The sequence below is a fragment of the Balaenoptera borealis genome, assembly GCF_965194805.1.
Source record: "Balaenoptera borealis genome assembly, chromosome: 14".
NCBI lineage: Eukaryota > Metazoa > Chordata > Mammalia > Artiodactyla > Balaenopteridae > Balaenoptera > Balaenoptera borealis.
The window spans coordinates 72,521,595-72,546,668 of record NC_138875.1 but is presented as its reverse complement, the minus strand read 5'-3'; the positions used below and the strand labels follow the sequence as shown (position 1 = coordinate 72,546,668).

Here is a 25,074-nt window from a genome sequence, read left to right as displayed (position 1 = left end):
GCGTGACCTGGGCTCATGTTCAGCAAATCCTCGGTGGCTGCCCCCTGCCTTCTGAACTTCGAGAGCCTTGAGGCCCCCTGACAGCAGTGTCCCCACACCTTCGCTGTCGGGCTCAGCAGGTGACAGCGCTGGGCCCTGGGAAGCACTGGTGTTCCACTCCAATTCCTGCCTGACCTGGAGTCCTCAAGGGAGGTGTATGGCCCTTCTCAGTCTCCTGTCCACTCCTTCCTGGTGGGTGGCGGGAGGAGACCCCGGTGCAATGTTGCCAAGATGCACAGGGGGTCACTGCTGCCCCAGAAACCTGCCCTCACCACACTGAGTGGGCTGTAGGGTGTTAGGGGCGGGCAGGACTGCAGCCCAGAGACCACTCTTGTGGCTCCAGCTCCTGAGGCCAGAGTTTGGACAACCAGATTGAAGGCCCCCGTCTTCCAGGAAGCCCAGATGTGCTGCTGCAGATGTCCTGAAGCATCATTCAGCGATATCCACAGCAACGCTGCGTAAGCAACTGCACTGCAGGGCAGTGGTTACCGCCTGACCGTGCACGTCTCACTGATCCACGTCTCACTGATCCACGTGCTGATTACCCGCGGTGCCGCCAGCTGTGGCTCGGCTGGGCTAGGTTCCTCCACACCTCTGGCCTCTAGGGACCAGCAGGCTATCTAGGGCATTCTCCTCTTGTGCCGATGGCCGAAGCACATTTTAGGTCTTTGCATGTGCCCTGTTCACTAGCATTCCGTTGGCACCAGTCACATGACCAAGCCCACCATCAGTGGGGGAGGGAGGGCAAATTAACTGCTTCTCGTGGGAGGAACCTGGCAGATGGCTCATTTCTCAGCACTTCTGTCGCTGAGAGTGTGGACTAGAGGCCCCCGAGGCAAGGAAACACAGGCAAATGATGGAAGTCGGAAGTGGGGCCTTGCACACGTGCAGGGAGGATGTGGCGATCACCGAGAGCATCTGCTGCCACCATCAATTAAGGACAAAGGCGGATACTGGTTCGGAGGTGGGCCAATCAGGGGCTGTCTTCCTGGGATTTGGATCTTGAACACAAAGACCAAAAAAACCAACCGGAGTTCATTAATCTCTAAGCAGATGTCCCAAATGTATCCCATTAGTTTCTGCCACTTAGGACACCTCCCCTCCCCCTCCCTGAGCTGCCCTTCTGGAGCCTGGTGTTTCAGCTTTTCCTTCTGTTCTATTTTTATTCATTCACCAGGATTTACTGAGCATATACTATGTTCCCTGCTAAGGCACTGCCAGCAACCAAAGGATGCTGATGGGTGTGGGGTGATCCCCCCCTTCCTTGCTCCCCACACCCTGTTCAATCCCAGAGGGGAAAGTGATTCACCCCAACTTTAGAAATGAGTATGGATCCACCCTGTGACACTAGGGCACACAAAACGTCTCATTTCTTCCATTTTCCCGAATTAAAGGGAAGCTGGATCAGCCCTGCCCTGCCTGGCTGGTGAGATGTTCTTAGGGACCTTTCCCTACTCTAGGTATTACGAGATCAGATAGCTCATGGGTGTCCTGTGGAGGTCACTGTGTAGTTTCTCCTTGCCTTGACCTGTGTGTCTTTTGGGGAACGTCCATGAGTTGTCCACATGACCCTTGGCAAAAACGATGGCACTGTTACAATAAACAGGGTTATGCACTGTGTATACACCCAGCATTCATCCCATGGGGCTGAAACTGACTGTTTACTTATTTGCCTCCCTGGCTAGGCTGGGAGCTTGGCGAGAGCAGAGATGTGGTCTGTCTTCCTCATTTCCATCTGTCCAGCAGTGCTCAGTACATAGTAGGTTGTTCATAAATATTTAACGATGGGTGAAAGAACCCCTGGATTTGGAGCAGAAGCTCCATGTCTGCTTTACCCTGCTCTGTGACTGTGAGTAATTCACTTCTCCTCTCTGTGCTTCAGTTTTCCTGCTTATAGAACAAACAGGTTGAACTTGATCATCTCCAAGATGCTGTCCAGGGCTAACGTTCTCTCTGCATTCAGGGCACAGGGTAGGGTTTTTACTTCCTGCCCCCTTGTCATTGGGCAGGGTCATGTGACCAGTTCTGGCCGATGAGTTGGGAACGGAAATGACAGAAGTCAGTTCTGGGCTGGAGCATTTGATTGCTGGTGAACGATGCTCCATGGCTCTTCCCCTCTGCCTCGGGCCACTGCAACTGGCAAGGCTTGAGGCGGAGGCTGAATCCTGCACGTGGGGCTGGGGAGCTGAGGTCTTAGCTGAATGGAGCATGAGCACAAAATAAACCCGGATCGTTAGAAGTAACTAATTTGGGGGATTGTTTGTTCTGCCTGTGTGCCTGATGTGGCCTGTCCTGCCCGCTACAGTTGCTCTGGGCGGTCTCGGAGGGAGCTGCCCCGGGGGGAGGCCGCAAAAGGAATGAGTCAGTTACAAGTTGAAGCTAAAGAGGCCATGACTTGCAAATGGATATTAGGGATACAGGAGAGAATTACTTCTGCTAGGCTTACCTGGGTCTGTACTTGAAGAGCTTTCCAGACCACAGATTGGGCTGGAAATTCCTCCCACGATCTCATATTACAGAACAAATTCTGTTCCTCTTTTAAGAAATGGGTCCCTCGCCCGTGCACCGCAATGAAGAGTGGCCCCCACTTGCCACAACTAGAGAGAGCCCTTGCACAGAAACGAAGACCCAACACAGCCATAAATAAATAATATTAAAAAAAATAAAAAAAATAAAAAAAAAAAAAAGAAATGGGTCCCTCAGGACTTCCCTGGGGGTCCAGTGGTTAAGACGGCACTTCCAGTGCACGGGGCGTGGGTTTGGTACCCGGTCAGGGAGCTAAGATCCCACATGCCATGCGGTGAGGCCAGAAAAAAAAAAAAAAGAAAAAAGATATGGGTCTCTGTTTTCACTTTTCATAGAAGGCAAAAGAAAGTTCGCTCCAGAGGGGTGAGGGGCCTAGGCCTCCCTCTCACACGGCCAAGGTGCTGTCCGCTGGCAGGATCACCAATTACAACGGAACACGGCAGGTGCCGCTCAGCTGGCCTCGCAGTGTGTGTTAGGGAAATGGACTTTGGCTTGATTATATTATCTGGCTGTCCCCAAAGAGGTGAGAAAATCGGCCTAAATCCCTCTGGCTTTGTGCCTCGTACTCTCCCATCACCCCCACGGCCACCTTGTATAAGACACAGCTCAATCAGAAGATGGCTTTTTAGAACAGCGGCCGAGAAAATGGGTTAGCCGGGGAAAATCTTATTAGAGTGAGACTTGTGCCAGGAGACGAGAAAGAGAGAGATGCAATTTAGCACTGTATGTTCTCATTAAAATGATTGTGCATTGTTGTAAAGGGATAGCACTGTTTCAACAGGACAAAGGAGAGAGGAGCCCTGTGGACGATCCCGGGGACCAGAGGGCGCGGGTCATGTGGCAAAGGACAGCTCAGGCCTTGGGTGTGCGGTGGGCTGCTCCCACCGGCTGCCTTCTCTGGAGAGCTTGGAGCTGGGTGAGGGCGTCCGTTCCAGCAGGATGTGCCCTAGCGTTTGTCCCAGCGTGTAGAGCTGAGCTATACAATGTGGCAGCGACTAGCCATATGTGGCTATTTGCATTCAAATTAGTTAAACTGAAATAAAATGAAAAATTGGGTCCCCCAGCCGCACTAGCCACGTTTTAAGTGCCCCATAGCCACGTGTGGTTAGTGGCTACTATATTGGGCGGCACAGACACAGAGCATTTCCATCACCACAGAAAGTTCTGTTGGGTAACTCTGGTGTCAACTGTTAGGGAGACTTAAAATGGAAGATATTCAAGCAACAAAAAAAGGAGAGGGTCTTTACTGGCTCCAGCTTAAGGAGCCTAGACACCTCTCACTTCTGGCTCCCACTAAGTGGCAGAACTGGGGTAAGAACCCAGATCTCATTTAATTCCAGAACCCGCCCCCCACCCCCCTTGCCATCTTTAACCCCTGTGTAACCTGGACTGCCCGAGGCTGCTACAAAGCGGCTTATTTTGCTCAATGTTCCCTGAGCGAGGGAGCTGTGGTATGTGTCCACTAATGCTGACAAGTCATCCACTGAGGGATGGTCTCCTGGTGTTGCGGGCGGCATTAATTCCAGGCACTGCTGACTTGCCGTGGGCAGCCAGAGGAAGCTCAAGGCAGGGATGCAGGGGCTGGCACAGCAGTGGGAAGTTGGGCCAGGGTGCCCAGACGTGGTAAGTGTGGGGGGATAGGGAGGGTTCCTGGAGTGCCTGCTTCAAGCGGCAAGAGAGTGAGTCAGACAGACCCTGGGGTGGGTGTGAGGGACACTGGCTCTGCGTCCCTTACTAGCTCTATGGCCCCGACCTTTTCTCTTCTTTCCCTGTCTAATCTCTCTCTGCAGTTCGGGGGGTTCCTTTAAAGTAGGAATTAGACCATGTCCATGCATGATTTCCCATTGATTTAGAATCAAATCCAAATTCTACTAAGACCTATAAAGACCCATGTGACTTGGTTCACCCGCTGCTCCCCACCATTATCTTCCTTCACAACCTCTTATTTGTACCTTCATGGCCCTCATCACCACCTGCAACCATCTTTCCTTGTTTGCTTTCCTGGTTATTACCTACAGCCCCTCCTAGACTGGAAACTTCAAGAAGGTAGGGCATGCTTATTTTATTCCTCACTATATGCCCGGTGTCTGGCACAGTCACCAGGGATGCAATAAAAATATTTATTGAATAAAAGAAGGGTCTTATAGAATAAAAGAAGTGCTTGATGCTTAACAGCTTTGGAGCCTCAGTTTCCTCATCTGTAAAATGGGAATAAACTAGAAATAATTTGCTAAGATCATTTGTAAGGTAGAAACAGAGTTATGAAAAGTGCACAGCACAGTGGGTGCTCAAATTGGCAGTTACTATTACAGAAAACTTGCAAGTTCAATACTTGCAAGTAACTTTTTTTCTCTAAGCCATTTGAAAGAAAGTTGCCAGCCTGAAGCCCCATCACAACTGAATACAGTAGCCTATTTTCCTACAACGAGAAGGCTCCCAGATAATCACAATAAAACTATGAGGATCAGGACATTAACCCTGATACGTGACTACCACCTAATCCTCGGACCCCGTTGAGGACCCACCATTTGTTCCAGTGACGTCCTTTGTAGTAAAGGGTCCAAATCAAGATCACCCGCTGTGTGTGGTGGTCCTGTCTCCTGAGTCTCCATCAGTCTGGGACACTCTTTAATCTTTTTTTGACTCTCAGGAACTGGGCACTTTTGAAGAGACAGGCCCATCATTGTGTAGAATGTCCCTCAGTTTGGGTTTTTCTGACATTCCCTTTCAATTAGATTCAGGTCATGGGTCTTTGGCAGGAATAGCATCAGAACGATGCTGTGTCCTTCTCATCCAGTCCTGCCACGTGGCATGTGACTTCGTGTGTCCCATCACTGGTGATGTTCTCTGTGGTCATGTGACTACGGTGGCTTCTGCCAAGCTTCTCTAGTTACCCTTTTCCTCTTTGTCCTTAGTAAGTATTTTTGTGGGAAGGTTCTTTGAGATGATGTAAATATCATCATATTTTTATTTATTCATTCATTTATTTATACCAGTGTGAACTAACTCTTTGCTATTTTCTTTAGTGGGCTATAATCCATTCCTATGGTCATTTATTTTGATGCTCAAATAGCCTCCTTATTGGCACATGAGAGCTGCCTTCCATGTCCCTTGACATGACTTCCCTTTTGCTTTGAGCCCTTTTTTGCTTTCTGGCACAACAATGTTCCAGGCTCCTGTTGTTCTTTCCCTGAGGTACCCCTGGAATCAACCATTTCTCAAAGGAGCCCTGATTCAATTTAGTGGAGGATATCTAGAAATAAAGATCTTTGTGTTAGTGTGTTTACTGCTATTGGGGTATCGCTGTTCTGAGGGTCTCTCAATGGACAGATCTAGGAGATGTGTGGGTGTGTGTGCGCATGCATGTGTATGTGTGTGCTGACATCTATATTTATTTCTAGATTTGTTTCTATGTATTGAAAACCATAAAGTCACATTAATACCTCTGATTCTAATCCATTACCATGGAGTTCATTCTAGTTTTCTCTCCATATTTATAACTTCCTTCTTTCATGGTGAGAAATCTCACTGCCATTCTCCTCAATATATTTAATTGTTGGATCAATGAAACAACTCTATTACGGCTGCCACTCCTATTTACATGGACATCCTTGTCACCCTACCCTCACGCAGATACCCTCCTCATCACTCTTGGGCTCTGATGGCAATTATTATTATTATTATTATTATTACTGCTGTTGTTGTTGTTATGATCATTCTTGGTGGGTTGATGGGGCAGTGGAATAGATGGGGGGCTTCTCTCATTTAGACAACCTGCTTTGATCTGGCCAAAGGAACCCATCCTAGAGGCTCATGGGTGCCTGTGTTTTTTATATTCATAAGATGCTTCTCCCCAGCCGCCGCTAAGAGGTCAAAGTAATTAAAAATCCTTCAAAATTACCCAACGTTCAGAAATTGACGGCTGGTTCCAAGTGCCATGCCTTTTATTCTCTTTCACCTCCCCCGCAGAAATCTAAGGGAGGGAAAAGTAAGTAGCAGCTGAAATGATCCCCTACTCACTTTCTATAAAGAGGAAAATTGGCTGCTCTAATAATCATGAATATTAATGTATAGCCAATTTCACTCAATTAAAATGATGATCTATAATTTTGCCTCAGAGCTTTATGGAGGCTATTTCAATGAGTACGAGTGGGGTGTGGGTACTTTTCAGAGTTCACGGGTTTAGCTTAACTCTCTCACCCCCATCACTGGCTTCCATGTAGGGTGGATCCCACACTCTTCCCTGACCAAATCGCTCAGCCCTTAGAGTACACATCTGTTTTTAGGATCCAATATGTATCATTGTCTTGGCAAGTATATGAGATTCTGCACAGCTCACACCGATTCCCTTTTTTCCTGAAAACTGCTCCCCCACTGCCCCTCTGATGCATGAGATCCCTGGGATGTGTATCCAAGTGGCTACATTTGTTCAGTGAAGTTCTACTCTCCCTGGCCAGAGCTGAGTGGCCAAAGGGGGTGTCCCTAGCTCCAGATGGGCCAATTAGATCCTCTTCCCTGGGATTTTGGGATTGGGACTAAGAAGGCCCAGTGTCAAAGGGATGCTTTTGAGCGAAACTCAGGAGCTGTAGGCAGCTATCTTATCTTCTGTCACATAAACTGGGTGGCCCAAGTGCCAAGAGAGAAACAGCCTGAGGGCTGGACATCCTGAGGGCTTTCTGCCTCTCCTTCAGTCTCTCCTGGGTTCTGGCACGTCCTGCCCTGGGTTCCTTGAAACACTTCTGTATCTTTATACTGAAATCCCCTTTTATTCCTAATGTTAGATGTAGAAGGCTTCTGTTACCTGCATCTAGAGAGCTCCAGCTAACGCAACTGTCAATGGCCAGGCGTCTGTTCTTATTTCTGAGACCTGGGCGGACATTCCTGCCCATCCTCGCTGTCCAAGGCAGCACTGTCTCCACCAGAAGAAAGCCCCAGCCTGGGCCACGGAATGGAGCATCAGTTGTAGCCTCCAGCTCTCAGGTTCTACTTCTATCTGTCCATGGACAATTCTGTTAACATAGAAGAAAATAAAACATAAGATCAGGCTAGTGGAGAAGATCACTCAGAAGGTTTGGTGGTTTTGATGCCAAACAGTGGGTTGCCTGACATGTTATTATTATTATTTTTTAATTAATTAATTAATTAATTTATTTATTTTTGGCTGTGTTGGGTCTTCGTTTCTGTGCGAGGGCTTTCTCTAGTTGTGGCAAGAGGGGGCCACTCTTCATTGCGATGCGCGGGCCTCTCACTATCGTGGCCTCTCTTGCTGCAGAGCACAGGCTCCAGACGTGCAGGCTCAGTAGTTGTGGCTCACGGGCCTAGTTGCTCCGCGGCATGTGGGATCTTCCCAGCCCAGGGCTCGAACCCGTGTCCCCTGCATTAGCAGGCAGATTCTCAACCACTGCGCCACCAGGGAAGCCCCTGACATGTTATTTCTTTAGATGGTTGCTTGGGGTTCTGGCAGACACAGCTGCTGTGTGTCAGTGGCTCTCTTTGCTGTTTCCCTATGTGCCCTGTCACTCTCCAGCCCCTTACCCTGCTGTATTTTTCTTAGCACTCATCACTGCCTGATATTTAAATACCTATTTGTTAGTTCATTGTGTACTGATTGCCCCTCAACTAGAGCAGGGACCTTGTCTATCTCATTCAATTCTCTACCCCGGTATCTAGAACAGGGTCTGGCACATACTAGGTGACTAACAAACATTTGCAGAATGAAGAAATGAATGAATGAATGAATGAATGAATTTAACCCCTCTTTGGTAAACCCCAAGCAGAGGCTCTGGCTAGTGACCAAACACATCACAGAGGTCTGAATGTTCTTTTGTTTAACCTTCTTCCCGGTACGCAAGGGCCACTCGTAAGGACAAGCTCCTTTTCCTGGGTGCAGCCAGAGAACGTGGCTTGGAACTCAGTCTTTGGATTCAGCACACCTGGGTTTGAATCCCAGCTCTGCCACACTGTGTGCCCCATGGGTAAACTACTATACCTCTCCAAGTTGCATTTCTTCATCTTTGAATTGGGGATGATAATAGTTTCTATCTCATCAGGTTGTGCAAATTCCGTGAGCCAATGAATGTCAGTTTCTTAGCCCTGTAATTGGCATATGGTATTTGCTCAATAAATGTGAGTTATTATTATAGCTCCATTAAGAGATATCACCCTCCACTGTTGAGCAGCACTGGTTCATTTGTTCATTAGTCCATGAATTGATTAGTTAATTCATCAACATGTATCAGGTATTTGTGTGCGTTAGGATCCAGGGATGTAAATAAGGTAACAAGAGGATACGCCTCTCCCAAAGAGAATACGCATCATAGAAGAGAACTGAGACAGAGGACCAAAGTCATGGCTATCTCTTTGTCTCTCCAGGGCCACCCACACAGGTCCTTAGGGTAGGGTCTTGAGGTAGGACCCAAAGCAGTGCTGGGTGGTTTAGAGAAATCTTGGAATTGAGAGACATGAGTTTGGTTCTGGTTCCAACTTGCTGTTTAAACTTGGGAAATGTAATTCACCTTGACTAACCCATTTTCCCACCTGCAAAATGTGGGTGTGGCACTAGATCAGTTGGCTTCAAGCCTAATGTACATCAGAATTGTTTGGGGGTGATGTTAAAACACATACTACAGGGCTCTTCTCTGTAGAGAAAGATTCAGATGTTGGAAGAAATGATGTTCCAGGTTACCGACGTGGCCCTCGAAACACACTTTGAGGAACTGTGAAATAAATGATAATTAAAGTTTCCTCTCTGTGGTTTGGTGCTCTTAAACATAGCATAGTTGGCACCTTTAAGAATATAGCTTCTGTAGAAGCTGAGGATAGGGTGTAGCTACTCGCTGGGTTTGTCCTCCTCTCTCACTCAACCTTTAACTCCCCAGGGAGCTTTCCATGGTCCTGAAGTTAGTCCAGGGCTGTGCAGAAATTTCCCCAGTTGGCATCTTCTGGGTGGCTGATTCTTGACGAAGGGAGATCACATCAACAGGAAGGGCTCCTCCTCCTGCCTGAAGTTATCCCAGCCTTTCCTTTGCGTGGTGAAAGAGGAAAACAGTGCTCTTGTTTCCACGCCAAGTTGCCAGGGCACTGGTTTCCATGACAGCAGAGGGGGAAATGAAAGCCAGGCTCTCACCTACAGAGGAATTAAAAGCTACCCTCTTGGAGAACAGATAATGATTCCAGGAGGAGCCTACAAATTGGAGAGTGTAGGTTTTTGATACATTCAGCCACACAGTGTAGGGCTCCAGGGAGGAGAAGGCGTGGGGAGCAGGGAGGGAGCAGGGACTTTTATGGGGAAAAGGCTACATAATAATGAGAAGTAGGGACTTCCCTGGCGGTCCAGTGGTTCATACTCTGCACTTCCACTGCAGGGGGCGCAGGTTCGATCCCTGGTCGGGGAACTAAGATCCCGCATACCGCGCAGCACGGCCGAGAAAAAAAAAAAGGCAATAGCAATGATAACATTTCACACGTCCATCACAGTTTAAAACGTGCGGCAGCCACTTTAGACCCTCAGTATGTACATCCCATGGATTTTACTCAGGAGGAAATGGGGATGTCACACGGAGAAGTGATTCATATACTACCTTCATGCTGTCTCGTTAGGGCTTGGGACTTCTCATCACTTCACTGGACTTCTCCAGCAGTGCCCAGGCACTGACTCTCCTCCCCTTCATCCAAATCTAGCAGTCCTCTGTCTCATTCCCTCTCACCACTGATAATGACACATCTAAGAAGCAAATCTTAGCTAGAGAGCGATAATGAATTGAAAAGCTATTGTCTCAGGTCAAGTTTATTCCTGGAGGCAGTATCCTAATCTAAACTGATGACTCCAAAGGCAAAAGGACTGACACTTTGCCAGATCGTGGAGGAAAAGAACTTTTGAATCCAGGTGCGTTTCCCCATTCTGCTTACACGAAGAGCTGCTCTTATTCACGTAACCTTGGAGAACTGTTTTCTATATCCTCAGGACAACCCTACGAGGTAGGCACTATTATTATCCACATCTCACAGACGAGGAACATGAGGTCCAGAGAGGCTAAGTAACTTGTCAAAGTTCACACTTCTAGGAAATGCCAGAGCTGGGATTTGAACCCAGGTTACGGACACTCCAGTTGCACATGAGCATCCAGTTCAACTGGACAAGAAACCAGGATAAACCCTTCAAGAAACTCAGCTTGCTTGAAGCCTAAGGGCACTTCTAGGGCTCTGCTGTGATTAATTTCAAAGTGGTTTCCATAGTCAGGAGAATCTGGGATCACAGAAAGGCATCTGGAAAGAAGGGGTTATGGTTGGGTTCACTTTGGAACAGTTACTCAGCACAGGGTGACATGCAGTTGGTTGAATCCTGAGGTAGTAAATATAGAAGCCTCAGAGTCATAGCAAAAAAAAAAACCCTCAGAGTCATGCTTTGCCATTCTTGGAGGACCTGAGAGCATCTTTAGACTTATCTCCTCAGACTCCAGAGGTTGGGTGGCAATGTTAGGAGGGGATTTTATCTTTGCAGAGACTCCAGGGGTGTGATCTGGGGGAAGAATTAGGGTCATGACATCATAAGAGGTTAGGATCTTCAAGTATCAGAGATGAATAGGACCGTAGAAATAGTCAAGTCCAACATATCCCAAAGTGTTTTTGTGTCTATCAGCATGGATATATAAGATGATTTAGGCGTTGTATTAGTCAGGATAAGCTCACTAACGCTGTAGTAACAAGCAAACCCAGAAACGTCTGTGGCTTAGTGCAACAAAGTTTTATTTTTCCTACCCAAATTCTGATAAGGGTCTGTCAACCCTCCAGGGTGGTGGTCCTCCATGCAGTGGCTCAGGGACTCAGGTTGCTTTTTGTGATGCTGCCATTTCATTGTGTAGCTTCCAGGACATTCAGGCAGGGGAAGAGAGAATCAAAGGGCTGTATGTGCTATAAAAAATGACTATAGATGCAGAATTTAAACACCTTTGCTCTAAACAAGAACTGACTTGCAGGAAGGAAGGAGGAGGGTATTCACCAGCTAGGGGGTTGGGACCACCCAGTTCCTTTTCTTAGCATATTGCAATCACAGATTTTCATTTATCCCTAAATATAACCCAAGACTACCTCCAAGATGTTCTCCGTGGTTAGCAGGGGAGAAGATGCCTTGACATTCAGGAATTGAAGATGAGGCTTCATGACATTCAGTAGGGGAGGGAACGTGGACCTTGTAGCAAACTCCTAAAAGGCTATTATTTGAAAGGGATACTGATGCTATATATTTGAAAGATGGAGCCACAGACAGAAACTCGAATGCATGCATACACAAAGATACACAAACACACTGAGGCCAACACACAAAGACACACAATTCACACATACATTCAAGCACACACAGGCACACTCACACCCACAACGACACACCGATACTCGCCTCCTCTCTGTGTGATTAATCTTCCCAAGCCTGGGAGGAGAGATCTCTTCCCTGAGGTCACGGGGGCAGTGAACTAGGTCTGGAGTGTATAAATCTGGGGTTGGCAGAAGAATGAGCTAAACCACCCCCATCTCTCTCCCACTGTTGTCCCATAAATCTCTCCCGGCCCCTGCCCCACCCTCCCAGCAACAATCCTCACTGCCATCTCTCCCAGGTTTATTAGATTTAGGTGCTGGAGTGGTTTGCTTGCTCCCCTGCCTGGCAAAGCCTGCCTGACAGGGGCGAATTTACCATCCCTGGAGCCTGCAGAATCAATATTGCTTTCTCCTTGCTTGAGGAATAAAGTGGGATTTTGGGGCATCAGCCATGCTTGGTTTGACCTGGGTCCCTGCTCCTTGCAGAGGAAAGGGAAGAGGTTTCTGACACAGGGCAGAAGGGCCCTCTCCCCAGCTCACTGTGATATGGCCACCTGTGGACCCCAGGACCCAAGGCCCTGGGGTCAAAAAAATTAAGGCAGAAACAAGCTGGGAGACTTCTTGGAGACATCACTCAGCCCGTGGCCTCCCCAGTGCCAGGACATATCCTGGGAAGTGGGTGAAAGCACCGACTCTGCACTCAGCCTGCCTGCGTCTGAATCTCAGCTCACCCACTGAGCGGCTCTGTGACCTTGGGCTAGTTATGGAAGCACTTGGAGCCTCGGTTTCCCCATCTGTAAAATGGGGATGACAATGGTACGTCCCTTACAGCGCAGTCATGGGTATGTGACACGTTTAAAGCATTTTAGTACAGGGCCAGACCCTGGGAGACAGAAGTCTATAAGTGTTGGCTGTTTTTCTCAGACTTATAATGGCATGTTATGACAGTCAGGTAAGAGCCACAAACCCAACTCAGAGAGAAGCATTCACAATGATGCTAGAAGTTTCAAAGAGACAATGGCTGCTGAGTCCCTACCCATCTCATTAGGAGAAGCCTTGACTGTACCAAATATGCCAGGACCAGACTCACTGGGGGCCCAAGCCAAGTGACAAACAACACCCCCTGGGGGGTCGATGGAGAGGTGGGACCAGCGTCAGGGCCTGCTGGCTAGTTTGGTTAACTGACTCTTACTTGGGTGTTGGGTGCTGGGCACGGACGTTAGTTACCATGTGGAGCCCACATGGGTCTCCCTTTCTCTCTCTTCCTCCCACCAACTCCCAGTCTTTCCTTCTTTTCTTCTCAGATCTTTATTGAGCACCTACTAAGTACTGGGTGCTTGGACAAAATAAGCCTGGTCCCCGGCCCAGTAGTGTTTATATGGTACTCTGGGAAGACAGACCATCAACAAATAAACATACAGGTAATTGCATGTGGTGAGAAGTTCTTTGAGAGAGCAACCCAGCTGATAAGATGGGGGTGACTGGGAGGGATTTTACATGAATCAGGGAGGGCCTCTTGGAGGAGGTGACATCTGAGTTGAGATCTGAAGGGGAGAAAGACTGGCTGTGCAGGCACCTGGGGGGCTGGGAATTCCAGGGAGAGAGTAGAACAAGTGCAAAAGCCCTGGGGTGGGGTGGAGAGCTGGGGGTTTCCAGCAAGAGTAAGAAGCACAGGGTGAGTGAGGGGAGTACTGCAGGAGAGAGGTCCAGAGTGTAGACAGATCACATCCTGCCCTGCAGACCAGGGTGAGAAATGAGGGTTTTATTTTAAGTGCAGCCAGAAGTCGTTCGCTGGAGGCTCCAAGCCGGGGACAGACACATGATCCAATTTATACTTTAAACAGAGGACTCTGGCTGCTGTGTGTCACTGACTGGCCTGGGGAGGAGCGAGGGTGGAAGCTGGGAGAGAGGGAGGAGGTGGCTGCAGAATTCCCGGCGCCTTGGCCCCAGGTGGCCTCAGTAGAAAGGAAGAGCTGGATTCCCAATGTATCATGAAGGAACAGCCAACGAGACTTGCTGACAGGTTGATTGGATTGGGGTAAGGGTGACAGATTTGAACTTGTCTGTCTTCATTTAGGCCCAATTCTATTTTAATATTAGCCTTTCTGTCATGATTAATATTATCACGCCTCAGATTCCTGAGAGGGCGGGAGGAACGGACCGTAACAGAGACGCGAGGGAACTGATGTCAGAGGTCCGGGTTGTAGCCCTGTCTCTGCTATGACTTGTTAAGGGATATTGGCTGAACCACGACCCCTCCCCGCCTTGGCCCCCGTGTCTTCCCTGTGAAAGATGCAGGATCATAGTGTCGAGCAGAGCGAGGCTTCGAGGATAACTTGAGTTCAGGTACCGTGAACTTCTGGAGTGTGGAAAGCAGTGAGACAGACGTGCGTGTGGTGAGACTGCAGCAGGAAGTCTGCGTCTCTTTGCTGGCCGGCCCTTCTCTTCCCTCTTTTTTCTCACTGTGGTTCTGAGGACCCTTTTCTCCCCTGTCAGTTGGCACCAAAACGGAGTGATAGGTGGATGCTTCCTGCCCATCCCCAGGCTCAAAGAATGTGTGAAGACACTGGGGAGAAGGAGAGGATATTCTGAGAGCCTTCCTGAGCGGAACGGCCTGCGTGGAGGCCACTGGAAGGGAGGAGCGCTTCCACCATGATGACCAGGGAGAAGAGGGCCAGGGGCTGAGTGGTGAGCAGTCCTGGTAGGGGGGACTGACCTTCTGACCCATCCTTTGGGAATAATTTGCCATACAATTATTCTGGCAATTCTCCAGCTCCCTAAAGAGAGGGCAGGGAGCTTGAAAACCTTGTGGGGAGAGGGAGAGAATGGTAATCTTGTTTCCTAACTAGGGGCAACTGACCAGAGCCCCCAGGAAATTTCCCATGAGCTGGGGCATCGAGGGCCCCTCTGTCACTGTGAGACGTGTACACTTGGGACTCAGCAGTCCCACCTGGGGAACCTCTTTTTAGACATCCGTGAAATCATGATTATGTCCAAGGATGTTTAATGAATCTTCTCCTCATCTGGAGACATCCTAACTGCCCATCAGTCTAGACTTGTCCAATAAACCATGTTCCACACTATGGAATACTATGCAGCTGTGAAAAAGGATAAGGTCAATCTCTGTGTCACCCTGATGGAACATCCTTAATACATAATGAAGTGAAAAAAAGGCAAGTTGTAGAATCATGTGTATAGTATGATTCTTTTTTGTAAGTAAAACAGGCACAGAGAAGGGAATTCTACAATAATCTGTTAACGTTGGCAGCTTCACAGGGGTGGGCTTGGAGAATGGAGTGGGGAAGATTATTGACTTTTTCTTTAAATTTCTAGCACATGACAATGAGCAGGTGTTACTTTCACAATTAAAAAATCAAATGTGTATTCTCGAAAGTTCAAGATGTTCTCAGATTCGTTAAAGCTCCAAGGAATTTTGAATGTGAACCCCGGTCCCTGGTAAGTATTTCAAAAAGATACTGGATGCAAGAATGAAAGATGAGTGAAATTTTTAGCTCAATATCTCCTTTCTCGGATGGTCTGTAAAAGTTTAATAAAACAGGAGCCTTGATGCAGTCAGTAATTAATGGATACCTCAACGTTGGAGGTTCGTATTGAACATAAAACAGTCTCACTGAGGCAGGAGATGGATGGGCCCCAGGATGGATGAGCAGCTGTGGACTGATACCTCAAGATGAAGATAGGAGAGGAGGCTGAGCCCTGCCCAGATAAGAGGTAAGAGGCCACATATTCCTCATTCTTGAAGTCAAGGAGCCCTTCCTGACTAAAAAGCTCCTTGGCGGTCAAAAGGGGAGTGATGTCAAGCTACCCATAGGCCTCTTCACTGGAATCCATCTTGGCGAAGAGATGCACATGTACACATGGGAGGATCCTGAGATAAACCAAATACGGACTCAGAACCAGGCAAATCAAAATGACTGGCCAAAGGAAACCCAGAAGAAATTCCCCGTGAAAGTGATTTAAACTACCCGAGGGTGTGACTCTCTCTCTGAGCCCACCCGTGTGCCCACACGTACTGTACTCTTTCGCTTCCTAATAAACTTTACTTGTTTCACTACTTTCTGCCTTTGTGGGAATTCTTTTCTGCAAAAGCCAAAGGGCCAGGGCCTTGTCACTGACCCCTGGTCTAGTGGTTAGGATTCAGCACCTTCACCACCTCGGCCTTACCTCAATCTCTGGCTGGGAACCGAAACCCTGCTTCAAGCCACTGCTGGCCGAGGCCACCTGAGATCATCACCACCCAACACGTTAATATCCCCCTGCTCCAGCTGGTCAGGTCAAGGCTGGCTGACAGCCTGGAGATAAGTGGTCATCGAGTGTCCTCCTGTGACCACTCTCCGTCCCCCCGGTTGTCAATTCCGCCGCTATAGTGAGGGAGCGATGGGTGAGCAAGTGCTTTGGGTGATGCTGTAACGTCCAGCTCTGGCAGCTGTGACGGGCGAGAGTGATGTTACTACCAGATGGAGCTGCTGCAACTTGGGCAGAGCTGTTCGCTACGGACAAACCCTCTTACAAATAAGTTTCCTTCTCCTTCAGCAAACAGGTTGTTCGTTAGTCTGTTCATTAGCTCTGACGTCACCTCCAGAATAACTGTTAGGTGTTGAGATGTGGGGGTAGGTGGAGGGGTGTGGATGGATGGGGGTGCGTCCCTCTTCCCACCTCTTGTCTGGCCACCTCCTTCCCTCTGTCAGAGCCGAGGGCCCTCATTCGCCACTGGGATTCCACACTGGTCCAGACTTCGCCCATCACCTGCCCTAGCTGTCTGTGTCTCCCCAAGCCAGGGAGGACATGCTACCCCAAAACAACAATTCATTTTTGGACTCCCTTGTCCATGTTTCCATTTCACAGGTGATGAGAGATCAGTATGCCATTCGTCCTAAGTATTCTAACAGGCGCCTCCGGGAACACAATGTTGAATCAAATGAGTGACTCGAATGGAGAAATTTCAGGGATTCTGATAAAGCAAGGGATAGAAGAACTTAGGGCTAGGTAGCAAGTACGGGTTGTTAAATAATATTTCCCCCCCCCCCATATATAAAAGGTTGTGTGTGCTCAATGCATAACACTTGGAAAACACAGAAGGGCAAAAAGAAAATTAAATACAAAATTCCTCTAGAATTTCTCCAATCAAAAATTACACTAGCAACACACACACACACACATACACACTACGTATATATTTACCGAAAATAGTGAACTTTGCATATTCTTCTGTTCTTTTCATGTGGGCATTTGCCCACAACTATATTCTTTCAAACTATTTTTTTTCCAAATGGAAATATTTTAAACAACACAAAATGTAAAAAAATAAAGATCTGCTATTACCTCAATCCTCCGGGTAACCATTATCACTTAAAAAAAATCTTCTTTAGGCTTTATTCTATGCACATGTGCACTAGAGTGTGATACTTATAGAGTTTTGACTTCTTTTTGCTGCCCTCACTTCCTCGGCACCTATAGGAATGTCTGGCATGTAGTAGGTGCTCAGTAAATATTGCTGAATTAATGAAAAATATAAATGCATATTTAATATTGTACCTGGAGTAGAATCAACTCGCACATTTCTAAAAATCAAAGCTTGGAAAACCTTCACTTAATACATTATATGCATTTCCTGCTTTCCAGGAAGGAGCCTGGAGTTTACCTTTGAGAAAGACCACCTCTTGATTCTGGGTGTGAGCAGAAAAGAAAAATACCTGTCTGTCGTCCTTGGGGAGGTGCTAAAAGCCCAAATGTTGAAGCTGCAGATGGAACTGTTAACTATTTTAAAGAGTATTCAAAGCCAGCTGTGTGTGTTAGCAGAATGTACCCTGGCAGGCTGGGTACATTCTCCAAACTTGAGAGTTGGGCTGCTCCAGTGTGCTTGTTTGCTCTTGATAGACGGGGTGTGTTTTCTTATCCAGACATTTGCTCCCCAAGAGCTGGGGATTGAGGGCCAGATGACTGAAGTATGCATCTAACTCACCCAGGAGGCTTTAAAAAATGTAGATTCCCAGGCTTACTCTGTGCAATAGCTATCTACTGCTGCATAACAAATTACCCCCAAACCTAATGCCTTAAAACAACAACAATGAATTTTTGCCTCATATAGTTTTTGAGGGTCAGGAATTAGGTAGTGTCTTAGCTGGTTGGTTCTGGCTTGGGCTCTCACATGAGGTTGCAGTCAAGGTGTGGGTCAGAGCTTGGCTAGGGCTGGAGGATGCATTTCCAAGGTGTCTCTCCATGGCTGTCAAGTCTCTGCTGGCTCTTGGCAGAACTCAGTTTCTCAGCATGTGGAAGCCTCCACAAGGCTGCTTGAGAATCCTTGTGATGTGGCAGCTGACTTCGCCCCAGAACAATTGATCCAAGAGACAGCAAGGCAGAAGATGCAATGTCTTTTATGACCTCACCTCAGAAGTCACTCCATTGCTTCCACAATAGCCTACTGGTTACACAGATGTTATGGACTGAATGATTGCATCCCCCCAAATTCATATATTGAAACCCTAATCCCCAATGTGATGGTATTAGGAGGTGGGGCCTTTGGGAGGTGATTAGGACATAAGGGAGTAGCCCTCATGAATGGGATTAGTGCCCTTATAAAAGGGACCCCAGAGAGTTCCCTTGCTCCTTTCTGCCAGATGAGAACACAGCAAAAAGACAGCGGTCTGTGATCCAGGAAGTAAGCCCTGACACCTTGATCTTGGACTTCCCAGCCTCTGGAACTGTGAGAAACAAGTGTTTGCTGTTTATATCACCCAGTCTATAGTATTTTTGTTATAGCAGCCTGATCTGACTAAGATAAAAGGTCAGGCCTATTCAAGGTAGAAGGGGGCTACACACAAGGATGTGAATACCAGGAATTCACTGGGAGGCAGGAATCACAGGGGACCATCTTGGAGGCTGGATGTCACAGCCTAAGAGAGCATGATTTCACAGGTGTGTGGGGTAGAGCTCAGGGGTCACCTTTTTCAAAGTGCCCAGGTGACTCTTGCATTAGCCCAACACAGAACTACTGCCTCAGTGATCAGTTCCCCATCTGGGCTGCTGTAAACAGGCTCCTGAATTTGCTTTCCCTGGGTTGTGGGACCTAGGTTTGGTTCCTTTGGTTTATATATGCAGTAGAAGAGTCTGGACAAGCCTGAAAATGACCCCTGGGCCCGTAAATGGACTTTGTAAGAAAAGACAGTGGGCAGATCTGCTCAGCGGTTTAAGGACCCCCATTTTGGAGTCAGACAGGCTGAGAATTCGAGTGTTACTAGACCCATCTGAACCTCAGTTTCTCCACCTGTAAAATGAAAGTTATTATTACAACTAGGGTGTACGAATTTGAGTTTTAAAAAGAGTAAAATCCCAAACGATCATTTTGGGGATCATAGATCCCCGTGGGAATCAGATGATAGCTGGGGATCCTGCAGGGGCATCAGTTGGGCCTGCCTGGCTGGCATACATTTCCCCTCTTCTGGTAACATCACTCTGATTTATCATGGGGAGCCATCTCTGCTCTGAATCAGTGGGGTCTGGATTAGCCCCATTCCAGGTTCCTGGATAGGCAATGGCAGGCCAGGCCAATTGGAGCACTTATTGCGTCCCCCAGCACAATGACTAGTTCAGGTAAGGCCTGTGACCACAGAGCTGGTCCAATCAGAGTGAATTCCAGGACTTCTAAGAGAGTTACTGACACAGAGGCATTCTTTTTCTTCTTGGGTCCCTAGCTGGTGGGATTGTAAGCAAGGAGCTTCTGTCAGTCATTTGGTTATGCTGGGGTAAACACCTCCCTAAGGTCACAAATAGAAAAGAACCACGTCTTGATGCTGTCTTGTAAGTACCTGGATCAAGCCGCACTTGAACTTCCAAGTTATACCAGACAGTAAATTCCCCTTTAAGCTTAATCACTTTGAGTTGGTTTTCTGACACTTGCAGTCTTGCATAATGTAGCAACTGAGGTGAAACCACTTTGAAATGCTAGAAGTCCCCAATGGATACAAATTATCTGTATTAAATTTTCATGCATTTGATACCTTTGACGGGGATAAGGCAAGGTGATATTTTCCTGGATCACTCTCCCATTCCCTTGGGAAAACAAATTATTTTCTTTGTTTTGAGAAGCCAGGATCTGGCCACTCTCAGAGAAATAATACAACTCTGTTTCTCAAAGTGGGGTCGTGTCTTCAGAATGGCATATGTATCCGCTCCTTTGAGCCTAACATGTATTGAGCACTTACTGTATACCAGACACTCCCCTCTACAGAAATTAACTTGTTTCCAACTCTTAGAAAAAAACCAACCAAATCCTGAATGAATAGAATTTATAGTTTTGGCTTTTTCTTCCATCATTTTCCTGCTAGATCATTGGCTCTTGCTACTAGCTTGTATTAGAATTTGGTATGAGACGATAGTGGATTTAGCACAAAATTTTATGAGGCAGGATAATTCACTGAGGTATTAATTTGTTTTGTTTTGCTACAGGAAAAGAATCATGAGAGTAATTTGTAAATTCTCCTCTGTGCCGGAAACTGTTAGGAAAGGGGGAAAGAGAATGGGCACTAGGTAGACAGACATGCAATTTCCGCTACTACAGGTGCTCAGTAGAGGTTCGTTTCCTTCTCTCTCTCCTCTTCTGTCTTGTTAGACATTCCGTCTTGTGTCTTCTGTCTTGTGACAAAGTGGAAGAGCGGTCGTCTGCAGGCAGAACTGTCCCAGAGAGAGTCAAAACCTACTCTGTAGCCAATGACCTACATACAAAGTCTGTGAATCCACATCAGGCAGAGGAACTGGGTTGATAAGAGCTTTCAGGGATGCTGTAGGAGAGTGCGGGGCTCTGATGCCGTCACAGACCGTCACCACTTATAGGTCAAGGATGGGCAGCTCAGATGATGCTGGCAGCCCATTCCAAGAAGGCATTCGTTATCTCAGGGAGGAAACTCAGTCCATTCTGTTTGTCCTTCGGCTGGCAGCTCTTGGCTGAGGTCTCAAAAAGGGAGAGAAGGAGATGAGTGACTCTGAGGTGTGGGGAAAAGGCAGAAGCAGTGAGAGTGGGAGGGAGGTTCCTCAACACCAGAAAGGCATTGGTTGGAGCTCTGTAGGTACCGTGATCCTACACGGGATCCTGGGGAGATGGCTGGAGCCCCACTGGGGGTCAGGATGGGGAGGTGTGGAATGGCCGCGGTACACTGAAGGAAGATGGACCCCAGACATTGGGGCTCTCAGTTCCTACAGCCAAGTTTAATTGATTCTGTAAGAGTTGGATGATAGCCCATCAGGGACACGTAGGGGACTGAAGACCAGAGGCCCATCTTTTGTTTCCTGAGCCCTGTGTTAAGCCTCTCAGATTCCAATGTGACCTTTTGAGGTGGAAGAACCACCCCAAAATATGGAGATTGAATTTCTTACCAACTCCACAGGATGGGGCTCAGAGTGGATTAAAAACATGAGCATGACATTCATTGTATATTTGATCTTTCAGGCTGGGTCTTGTAAACATAGCTATCATTTACTGAATGTTTACTAGTGCCAGGCACTGTACTGAATATTTTAATTTACGGTATTGTCTTTACCCCTCAAAGCAACCCCAGGGTATTCGATATTATTGCATTTTATCAGTGAGGAAAACGAGTCTCAGAGAGGTTAGGTTGCTTGCTGTAGCAAATGTTGCTGGTGCCACTCTACATACCCTGACATGGTCTTACCATGTCAGGGTTCGTGGACTGGTCTTCCAACCCCAGCATGGTCAGCTCTTTGCCTGAAGGCTCTCACTGGACCACCAGCGTCCCCAGGCACAGCAGGCCACAAGTGCCAGGGAGTTAATGCCCCCAGGGGGCAGCCCTCGAATAATGACCTATAGGAGTTGCCATCTTGCTCCCTGGCTGAGTTACCTTGGTGACTTCCTTGATACACACCCTGCACTGGCTCCTTTTCTTCCCCAACCCCCTGCTGGCGCTTCACGAGGGCATCTCCCAAATCAGCTACCTGCACTTGAACCCTTGTCTCGGAGTAAGTTGCTGTGGGATCCCAGACAGAGACACTTGCCCACGATAGGTAGTAGATTGAGGAGCTGGGATTTGAACCCTGTTCTCCCTCCCTCTCTGATGCCTGTGCACTTAGCTGCAGCTCTAAGCTTTCTTCTAAGCTTGATATACCAGCATTTCGGGTGTCTGCAAGGATGCCATGAAGTTCAGGTTCTCTGCCACTTGACAAGCTTGAAGGCAGTGATCTTACTGGACGTGTGCATGTAAGGCGAGCATTGACTATGCAGACACCCCGTCTTCTTTGCAGTAGAAATGGCAAGGGAGAGCAGCTTCCACAGGTCCAGCCCAGTGTGGAGTTCTTCCACTCTTTGCGGGGAAGGAGGAGGGAGGATTCTGTTGCTCTAAGGAAGCGCCTGGGTGCTGATGCTGATTCTAGTTAGCATGCTAGCGTGCTGCCCGAGTACATCTCCTGCAGGCCGGCCATCTCTCAGCTGGGCGATAAAGTAATTTAACTAGGGCTGTCTTCCAGGCTAGAGCTCCTGGAGATTGCTCCTCATTTATCATAGAGGAAAAATCGGAATCCGCAGCCCCTGGGCTACCAGCACCATTGAGGCTGCACACCGTTGACCTTTGAATGGTGAAGTTCCGCGATGGGTAATGGAGTTGGAGCCCTTACGCTCCAGCGGCCGTGAAAGCGCTTCACAACCCAGTCCTCTGCCTGATGTGAATTCGCAGGCTTCTGTGTTTAGTCGTTGGCAACGGGGTGAGAGCTGATGGACCCTGGGAGGACTCTCCCGCCTACAGACGCTTGCTCTGCTGGTTTGTCATGATGTCTCTCAACAGAGGAGGGATTGGGGGGGAATAAAAAGAATATTATTTTGAGTACTATTGCGAAGGAAATTGTGTTTGCTTATATGCAGGGGCCTGCAATTTTTTTTTTTTTGTAAGGGGCCTGATAGTAAATATTTTAGGCTTTGCAGGCGATTGCAAATATTTTAGGCTCTGTGGCAATTGCTCAATCCTGCTATTGTAACACAAAAGCAGTCAGACAATATGTAGATCAATGATTGTGGGTGTGTTCCAATAAAACTTCATTTACAAAAACAGGCAGTGGGCTGGATTTGGCAGGCCAGCTGACCTTGGCCTACAACATTCCTTTTCTCTTACCCTCTTTCCTACAGGGCCTGATTTTCCTTCTACCTCCCTTGTGTTCCTGAGAGACTGACTCCACCTCCAACCATCGGGGGTGGATTTTGATTAGCTTAAGCTGATTGGCCCATTTCATTTTCCTGGACACTGGTTGATTCAGGGGTGGGCATGTGACCTCAGTCAGTCCCATCAAAGTGAATGTCAGGATTCTTGCTTGTAATGTTGGGAGGAAGACATTCTTCCTTTGTGGATTGTGTGGGTTTCAAACATGAGGGCTGGAACTGCTACAACTATTTTGCTTTTATGAGGAAAGCCTTTTGTGGATGACGTCAACGAAGGACTAAGAGAATTAGAAATGAAGAGTGGGCCTTGAGACTTTCCAATTATATATTATTTTGATAAGATGCCAGTTTGAGACGAGTTTTAGGTACCTGCAGCAGTAAGGATCTTAACAGGCTTTCATGTGGCTAACCATTGTACTTTACAGATACCACCTAATATAAGAGTTGTCTATGCAGAAGGCCTTCTAATCCCTATTTAGCAGATGTTGAAACTAAGACATAAACAGATTAAGTGGCTTGTCTAGGGTCATGCAGTATAGACACCATCATGCATGACCATCTGGGACTCCTTTTCTATTCCTTTATTTAGCACCAGACCCTGCCTCTCTGACAACTGTGATCGATGGCTCTTGAGAGGGGCATGTGATACAAGCTCAGCCCATCAGAATACTTCCCTGGGAATTTTTCTCTCTGGAGCTGGAGGAAAAGAGCCCTTTCTTCTCTGGTTGTGCAACTCTCCTTTCTAGAAACTTCTTTCTCACCCATTTCCACAAGATTGCGGAGGGAGCAACCATGTTATGACATGACTCTATCTCGGATCCTAGTTGATGAAACTTGATGAAAGCTTGACCCAAGAAGGACTAGTCAGTGCTGTGGTTGTTTAAATATATATCTACAAGTTCTTTGACATCCCTTATTTCAAAAGGTGAAATATTTCCCTTCCCATGAATGTGGGCTGGACTTAGTGCCTTACCGTTAATGAATAGAATGATGGTATGTGACTTCTGAGACTGATCATAAAAAGGATAGTTTCTGCTTGATGTTCTCTGTCTTGGATCACTCATTTCAGGAGAAGCCAACAGCCATGTTGTGAGGACACCCAAGCAGCCCACAGAGAGGCCCATGTGGTGAGGAGCTGCAACAACCAGCATGAACTTGCCAGCCATTAGAGTGAACTATTTTGGAAATGGATTCTCCAGCCCCAGTCAAGCTTGGAGATGATTTCTGGCATATGAGAAACCCTGAGCCGTCACCACCCAGCTAAGCTGCCCTGGATCCCTGACCCACAGAAACTATGTGAGATAATAAATGTTGTTGTTGTATCAAGCCACTCAGTTAGGGGATAACTTGTTACGCAGCAGTAGATAAATGATATAAGAACCTTCACTGAGACTTTTGGGCTTGGGATTGAGAGTCAGGCCAAGTGGATTTGGAATCTGTTGGCAGCCATATTTACCACCATAAAGATCAGTGTTTGAAGAAGCCAATTATCAGAGCAAGAGAGTGAGATGAGAGAGAGTGAGAAACGGAAGAGAATGAGCAGAGAGATGAGCCGTGGTCCACGTGTGTTGTTTCTTCTTACCTAGCATCCCTTCCACCTCTTTTAGGGATAACACCCTGATTTGCCTTGGCAAGAACCACCTGTTTCCCACTCTTAGTTCATGTGGGCTGGGTAGAACTGATTCCACACTCTGTTTGCAGGGTGAGAGTCTAACTTATATAGTTTTTGTACCTATATGAAGGAGTTTCTGAAGCCACAGTTATATGAGACAATAAGCACCCCCCTCCCCACCCCCACCACTTTTTTTGGCTAAAGCTGGTGACTTGGGCTTCACTTACAAGTGAAAGAGACTCTACTGAAACAGAAGCAGAGATGAGCAACAGACAGAGATAAAGACATTTATCCAGGTACCAGTTCCTGGATTTAGCTGTTCCTGAAACCCACCCAAGTCCTGCCTTTCATAACAACAGCAGGGGCAGTGGCAACAACGAACATTTACTGAAGGCTTATAATAAAATCCACC

The 25,074-nt window shown here is 47.5% G+C and overlaps 1 protein-coding gene across 3 annotated transcripts in view; it reads left to right on the top strand.

Annotated features, from left to right (window-relative positions):
- SART3 (spliceosome associated factor 3, U4/U6 recycling protein) overlaps nucleotides 1–24,727 on the top strand; it is a 90,660-nt gene extending 65,933 nt beyond the window's left edge. The window contains exon 20 of one of the 3 annotated variants that reach the window (XM_082353808.1): nucleotides 24,120–24,727. In XM_082353808.1, the coding sequence (XP_082209934.1) occupies nucleotides 24,120–24,219 (100 nt within the window). In that variant the 3' untranslated portion in view covers nucleotides 24,220–24,727. Of the gene's footprint in view, nucleotides 1–13,178; nucleotides 13,216–23,639; nucleotides 23,812–24,119 lie in introns of those variants that run through there. The other 2 variants (XM_082353807.1, XM_082353809.1) reach the window with 2 other exon arrangements.
- The last annotated feature ends 347 nt before the right edge of the window (nucleotides 24,728–25,074 follow it).